At 37.5% G+C, this 8,136-nt stretch overlaps 1 protein-coding gene across 1 annotated transcript in view; it reads left to right on the top strand.

Annotated features, from left to right (window-relative positions):
* Nucleotides 1-8,136, top strand: part of EAF2 (ELL associated factor 2) — a 65,720-nt gene that overhangs the window by 10,133 nt on the left and 47,451 nt on the right. The window contains exon 2 of the mRNA XM_006884311.1: nt 2,198-2,292. Within this exon, the coding sequence (XP_006884373.1) occupies nt 2,198-2,292 (95 nt within the window). The remainder of the gene's footprint in view (nt 1-2,197; nt 2,293-8,136) is intronic.

The raw sequence follows: 8,136 nt of genomic DNA, 5'->3' as shown, positions 1-8,136 counted from the left end.
TCCTGTAAATATTTACAGCCTTGGGAATTCTATGGGAAGTTTTATTCTGTCTAGTGAGTTAAAAAAAATTATGTTTATAAGTGCCATCGAGTCATAGGTGATGCATAGTGACCCTGTGAACAAAAGTCATCGACAGTTGCATGACTTTGATTCTTTCTCCATGTTCGTAGGGTTTCCCGAGGCAAGCTGTTTATGGAAGTGGATGCCACTCCTGCTTCCAAGTTGTAAATTAACTCCAAAACTTTTCCGTCACTCCCAAATAACACCCCATTGTCATTAAGCATTCTCCACGTTTCTGCCTCCTCCCAGCTCCTGGCAGCTGCCAGTTTGTGCTTTCTGTATGGCACACCTATTCTGATTATTGAATACAATATTGAATATTAAGCAGAATCACATATTGTGGGACGTTTTGTAGCTAGCTTCTCTCACTTTGCGTGTTTTCAAGGTTAATCAATACTGCAGCCTACATCAGGACTTAATTCCCTCCTTTGTGGCTGAATGATATTCATGATACACACACACACCCCCCCCACACATTCACACTTGGAAGAATATGTAATAAAGAGTAACCAAACTCTAATCAATACCCTAGTAAGTACATTTTATTAACTATATATATCCTTTAGTGTATATTGTTGTTGTTGTTCTGTGCCATTGAGTTGACTACAACTGATAGTGAACCTGTGAACAATGGCTCTGAACCTTGCCTTATCCTGAGCCACCTTCACTATCTCTGACACACTTTACCCCATTGCCATAGTCACTATGTCAATCCGTTTAATCCAGGGTCTTCCTCTCTTGCACTGACTCTTTACCTTTCTAAGTATGGTGTCCTTCTTCAAGGACTGGTCTCTCCTGGCCCAAAGTACATGAGACAGAGCACAAAATCTTTGTTTCCATGGAGTAACCTGGTTTCTTCTCCAGGGCAGACCTATTTGTTCTCTTGGCAGTCCATAGTCTGTTCGAAACTCTTCTTGAGAACCACAACTAAAAGGCATTGATTCTTCTTCTGTCATCCTTAGCCATTGTCTAGCTCTCAGATGCATAGCAAGTAATTGAGAATACCATGGAACCTTAGTATTAGTGCTCTTTAGCACTCTTGAGAGGTTCTTGAAAGCAGATTTTCCCAGTGCAACTCATATTTTGATTTCTTGGTTTCGGGATCCAAAGTATTGATTGTAGATCCAAGCAAGATAAAATCTTAACTACCTTAATCTTTTCTCCATCCATTTTTTGGCCCAGTGGTGAGGATCTTTGTTTTATTTATGTTAAGATGTAATCCATATATAAGACTACAGTCCTTGACCTTCTGTAGCAAATGCTTTAAGTCCTTCTCAGTTTTGGCAAGCAAGGCTGTGTCATCTGCATGATGCAGGTAGTTGATGAGTCTTCCTGCAATCCTGAAGCCACATGTTCCTTCATAAAGTCCATCTTCCTGAATGTTCTGTTCACCCTCTTGGCTTAGTGGGTTAAGGATTGAACAGCTATTCAAAGAGTAAATAGTTTGAAGCTACCAATCACATCAAGGGAGAAAAAGAAGGCTTTTGTTGAGATTTAGCTCAGACCCATAATGGGACAGTTCTGCTTCATCTGCAGTGTCTCTATGAGATGGAGTCAACTTGACAGAAGTCAGTTTTTTGTTTGGTGTTAGATCCATAAAAATGTAAGTTGTTAAACTAAATGAGATTGCTAAGTTACATTGCATTTTCTCAAGTTTCCCCATTATGTATTCACTGTGTGTTCTTTTATTTTGAATTTGGCTAGAGCAGTACACAATAGTTGTTATCACAAAGGTTTATGGAAAAATTTACAGAAGAAAAAGGCTGGTAATATTCAATGACATAAATTTTTCATTCGACAGGTTAGGAAAAATTTTTCTTCTCTATTTAATTAAAAAATTATTATTAATTTTTTTAATTGTCATTTGAATTTAACGATCTTATTTAATTTCAGCAGTAGAATATCCTTATCTAGTTCATCTTGATCTAAGCAGGATTCTGAGGGAGCTTTTTCTCAAAATAATACATAAAAAAGAAAATAAATTGTATTTTTTTGGTTTTGTGTATTATGAAAATCCTTTGATACCATTTTAACTATTGGGATGTTTAACACTTATTAATCACTCTGAAACATGTTCATATTTTAAAAGATAATTATTATTTCTTTTAGGATAATGAGCATTTATATCTATTTTTAGATGACTTCAAACCTGCCTCGATTGACTATTCCTGTGAAGGGGATCTAGAAGTTGGCAAAGGAGAAGAGGTTACAATAACTCTACCAAATATAGAAGTGAGTATATGTATATTTTAGACTATGGATCTTTTTTGCTGGGTTTTCACTAAATTGATATGCAAATAATTGCTTAGTTCATGAAGTGAAATAACAGGGAATTTGGAGACTAAAGCACTTTCTGTAGCAGATAAAACATAATAAAAACCAGTAACTAAGAGTAGGCTTGATGGAGCATTTGGGATCAGGTTATGAAGGACCTTTTATATTGGTTCCACAGACATTAAGAGAAGTATTATTGTTGTATACTATAGAGTTGGCTTCGACTCAGTGACCCTATGTACAATAGCTCTGAACTCTGCTCTGTCTTGAGCCAATCTTACTGTCTCTGACACACCTATACTCATTACCTGAGTTCCTAAACCACATGTCTCTGGAAACTCTATGAACATAGAGAAATGATGATAGTTATAGACAGGGTTCAGGTCTTTTGTTCATGGGGCGCTATGAGTCGTACTTGACTCTATGGCATTTAACAACAACAATTTGGAATCTTTGGGTTGTTGTTCTGGGATGTCTTACACATCCGTGTTTAGCCACGATGCTAGAAAACTACTTTCTAAACAAATATAACCCATTTGGCTTAGCATGATCCTACAGCTCAGATATCCAGCTAAGGGTTCTACATCTCAGCCTTCCACAATCACCACAGACACTACTCATCCTAGTGCAGTACATTCTTGATCCCTTTTTTTGGTTATTATTTAAATGTGAGGTTTTTATTTAAAAAATTTGAAACAAATGTTATACCAAGCAAGACCTTACTTTTCTTGCTCCCAAATAAAACAGCACAAAATTGGCAACTGTTAATTGTAATTAGGTACAACATATTTCCACTCACTGAGGTTGCTGTAATCTTATAAAGATACTTTATTTTTCAGCATATTAAACCCAAGCTTAATATACAAACAAGAAAGTGATCTTGATTTTGTGTTCTGGACAGTGCACAAAATGTGGGAGAAACAAAAATACAACACACTTTTTCTTTTTTAAAAAAACAAAACCCAAACCTATTTTATACTCCCACTAACAATGAATAAGGGTTCCAATTTCTCCACAGCTTTGCCACCATTTATTGTTTGCTGCTCTGTTAAACTTTCTATTGTTACAGAGGTGAGATGATATAGTTGTTTTTATTTGTATCTCTCTGATAGCTATGGATTTCAAGCATTTCTTTATGCGTTTGCTTGCCATCTGAATATCTTCTTTGGTGAAGTAGCTATTCGTATCCTGTGCTCATCCACTATGGAAGTTGGTTTGTCTCTTTCTCAAAAAGTTGGAAATAGAAATACCATTTCACCCAGAAGTGCCACTACAGGGAATATACCCTCAAGAAACTAGAACTGCCATTCAAACAGATATATGCACACCAATGTTTATTGCTGTGTGATTTTTCAATAGCAAAGAGTTAAAGCAATCCAAGCACCCGTCAGTGAATTAATGAATAGAAAAACCTATGGTGTATACATACGGTGGAATATTACACAGCACTGAAAAACAATGAACTCAAAACATTACACAACATGGGGGACCCTGGAGGACATCATACTGAGTGAAATATCTCAGTCACAAAAGGACAAATACTGCATAGCACCAGTGTTATAAAGCAAGTCTGACATAGGAGATTGGGAAGGGAAAAGGATAAGAGTGGCTAGATAATGGTTATTGCATTGGAACAGATGAAGCAAAGAACTGATTAAAAGGAATATATGATTAGGAATTATTTATATGACAACAGCCCAGAATAAGAGATATATCGTTGCATAGAGGACCGGGGGGAGTGGGGAGGGGTAGGTAATTGTGCAACAATAAATGAATATTTTAAAAAAGTGAACTAGGGAAGGTAGAAGAGAAGGCATGGGATAAAATGTACAATAATGAATGAATGAAAAATCTAATTTTTCTGTAAATGTTCATTAAAATTACAATTAAAACAAAATTTTATTTTAACTTTTTTAATTTAAATTTTTTTAAATATTTTGTGTGTGTGTGTACCATCAAACTGGATCTAACTGATACAGGAGGAGGTTGTCCCTCCTCCAGCAGAGCATTTAGTGGATTTGAACTGCTCACTTCTGGGATTCCAGTGCAGCTTCTTGCCACTAGCCCACCAGAGCTCACCCAAAATTTTATTTTTTAAAAAAGAAAAAGAAACCTAAATAGTTTAAGGTAGATTTTTATGTCCTATTTCTCTTGTAATAAAAAAAAATAGTATATGAAGAGCCAGGGCTTGTACCTGAATAAGAAGGCAAAGGCTGGGTGCTTTCTTGCATCGCAGCTTGCTTGCTCTAAACTCACTTCTAAAGAGAAGTTGAAGGGTTGGGACTTGGACTGCAGAGTATTTGTTCCCATTCCCAAGAAAGTTGATTCAACAGAGTGTAAGAATTATCAAATAATATCATTGATATCACACATACATAAAATACTGCTGAAGAATATTAAAAAAAAAACAACTACTAGGGGAACTCTGACACCCACCAAGACCATGTGGACACTCATCCCCATTTGGAAACATGCCATTGCAAAAATAGCTAGAACATTACATAGATGGACAACCTTCAGATGTTCAAGCTGGATTTAAAGGAAGCCATGGTACTGGGGATATAATTGCTGATGTCAGATAGATCTTGTCTGAAAGCAAAGAATACCAGAAGAATATCTGTTTGTGCTTACTTGTCTATGAAAGGAGTGTGCGGGTCATAAATTATGGCTAACATTGAGAAGAGGATCCTGTAGGACATCATGCTGAGTGAAATATCTCAGTCAAAAAAGGACAAATACTGCATAGCACCACTGTTATAAAGCAGGTGTGACACGGGAGTTGAGAGGAGAATAGCATAAGAGTGGATAATGACCATTGTATTGCAGCAGATTAAGGAAAGAACTGTTCAAAAGGAATATAGGATTAATCTCACAAGACTGGCTTATTAGGGGACCTTACTTTTGCTCTGCTGCAAGACGCTGATGCCTGTGTGGCATGACTGGGCCAGGAGCATCTTCCAGCCACTGCTTCTCCTGTGTCTTTGAAAGGCTGTGGCCAAGCCCAGGCACACTCACACCTTGGCCAGCAACAGAACCACTGCCTGCCAAGTTGAGGGGCTGCAATCCCACCCAGAGCACTAGACCACTGCTACTGCCACCTCGAGACCTCACTGCCCTACTGCCTGAAGACCAGGGACCAGAGAAGGATGCCCACTGTCACCACTTCTGTTCAGTATTGTAATGGAAGTGCTTGCTAGAGCAATACAACAAGAGACATAAATAAAAGGCATCCAGATTGGCAAAAAGATGGTCAAACTGTTGTTATATGCATACAATATGATATTGTACACAGAAAACCCCAAGGATTCAGCAAGAACAACAAAAAACCAACACAACTGTTAGAGCTAGTAGACAAATTTAGTAGAGTGGCACAATATAAGAGTAAGTTTAAAAAATCAGTTGGATTCCTCTACAGTAACAGAAAAAGAATCCAAGAAAGAAATACCATTTACAATAACCAAACACAAATTGAGATACTTGGGAATGAACTACATAGATACACAAAAGACCTATACAAAAAACCCTACAGAACGTTTCTTCAAGACACATACATACAAAAAGACCTAAAAAATGGGAAAATGTGCACTGTTCATGGATATAAAGACTCAATGTGAAAATGACAGTCCTACCAAAAGCAATCTACAATACCAATCCAGACATCAAATTCATTTTCCAAGGAGATCAAAAGGGACATTGTCAAATTTATTTAGAGAGGAAAGAGACCATGAATAAGCAAAACACTTCTGAAAAAAAATTAAGAAAGAGGCATAGCACTCCCTGACCTTAAAATCTACTACACAACCCTGACAAGCACTGTGGCAATTGGACAATTAAAAGAGACATTCGGATGGCGGGGAAGAAGAACAAACTGGGGAGGAGGGTAGAGAGAATGGTGCAGCAATGAAGGAATGAAAACCCAAAATCCCTGTAAATGTTCATTAAAACTAATAAAATTTAATAAAATTTAAAAAAAATCTACTACACAGTGGTAGTAACCCAAACAGCCTAGTACTGGTACAATGACAGGCACATAGACCAATGGACCAGAATTGAGAACCCAGAAATGAGCTATGCTATTTATGGTCAACTGATATTTGATAAAGAACTAAAACCTATCAAATGAGGAAATGACAACGTCTTCAATAAATAGTGCTGGCAAAACGGGACAGCTACCTGCAGAAAGTGTAAAAAGGATCCACATCTCACGCTATACACAAAAAATCAACTCAAGGTGAATTACGGAGCTGAGAGTAAAGGCCATAAAGTTCATCAGAAGCAAACTGGGACCAAGCTTAGAAGGCTTAGTCTATGGTATGAAGAGACTGCTAAATACAGCCAAAGATGCACAATCTGAAGAAGATAAAATAATGAAAGGAATTTCTAAAGATTAAATCTCTGTGCTTATCAAAACCTTCTTCCAACAGGGTGAAAAGAAAGCCTACCAAACATTTGGCAATAGCATCCCAGACAAGTGTCTCATAACAAAAGTTTACCAAATACTCCAGGACCTCTAGACAAAAAAGATGGATAACCCAATTAGAAAATAGGCAAAAGACATGGCAAGACTTTTTACAGAGGAAGACATCCAGGTGGCCAACAGACACATGAAGAAAGGCTTAAAATCACTGGCAATAAGAGAGATGCAAATCAAAACCACTGTGAGATAACATCTCACCCCAGTAGCAGCAGTAAAGGTTAGTAGGGCAGCATGCAATAAATGTTGGAGAGGTGGGAATGTTCATAAACTGTTGGTGGGATTGTGAAATGGTACAACCCCTTGAAGAGAGTTTGGCATTTCTTCAGAAAGCTGAACATAGAAACTCCATATGACTCAGTTATTCCACTACTAGGAATATACCCCAAGAAAATTAGAACTGAGACACAAAAGAAATTCATGCACCAATGTTCATAGCAGCATTATTCACCATTGTAATAACATGAAAACAGCCCAAATATCCAACCACAACCAAATGGATTGAGAAATTGTGGTACATTCGCACAATGGAATACTATACAGCACACAGGAGCAATGATTTTGAAAAATACTAAGTAACTATGCTGAATGAGCTAACACAGTCTCATAAGGACAAATGCTGCATAAGACCATTATTGTTAAAATAGAATGATAACTAATAAAACATGTATGGGAACTCGAGGGGAACAGACAGGTGGGAGTCTAAGGGTGAGGATAGGTAGGGGCAAAACCATAGGGTTGCCCAATTTGGTGGGTAGAGGGAGTGGGTGCATAGAAAGGGGAAGGATCTGGGTGAAAAGATGGAAATGATGAGCAAAGTCTAATAATGATTGATAATATTAAACATGATGCATGAGAATGACTCTATGAAACACAGTGTAAATGAAGAATTGTGTGAAACACAATGTATACTGAACTTTGTAAGCAAACTGATAAAAAATTTTTTTAAAAAGGAATATATACGATTAGATATTATACATAAGACAATAGCCCAGAAGAAGAGGTACATTGCAAAGAAGACTGGGGATGGGGAAGGTCGGTAATTGTGCAACAATGAATAAATTTTTTAAAAACCGTTAACTGAAGGAGGAAGATGGAGGGAGAGGGAATAAAATATGTAACAATGGGTGAATGAAAATCTAACTTCTCTGTAAACATTCATTAAAATAACAATTAAAATAAAATTTTATCCGGCGCTGGCTGAAAATCGCCTGTGACTTCATCCATAGCCACTGGTGAGAGTCAGCGCCCAGAGCCATCAGGGGCTTTAAGCTCGTTGCCCACTGCTGTGGTGTGGACAGCTGAAACCCAGGCCCCGACAGGCACCT

The sequence above is a fragment of the Elephantulus edwardii genome, unplaced genomic scaffold (assembly GCF_000299155.1).
Source record: "Elephantulus edwardii isolate Elephantulus edwardi_28Jun2011 unplaced genomic scaffold, EleEdw1.0 scaffold00032, whole genome shotgun sequence".
In the NCBI taxonomy this organism is placed as follows: Eukaryota; Metazoa; Chordata; class Mammalia; order Macroscelidea; family Macroscelididae; genus Elephantulus; species Elephantulus edwardii.
This window is presented reverse-complemented; position numbering and strand designations above follow the sequence as displayed.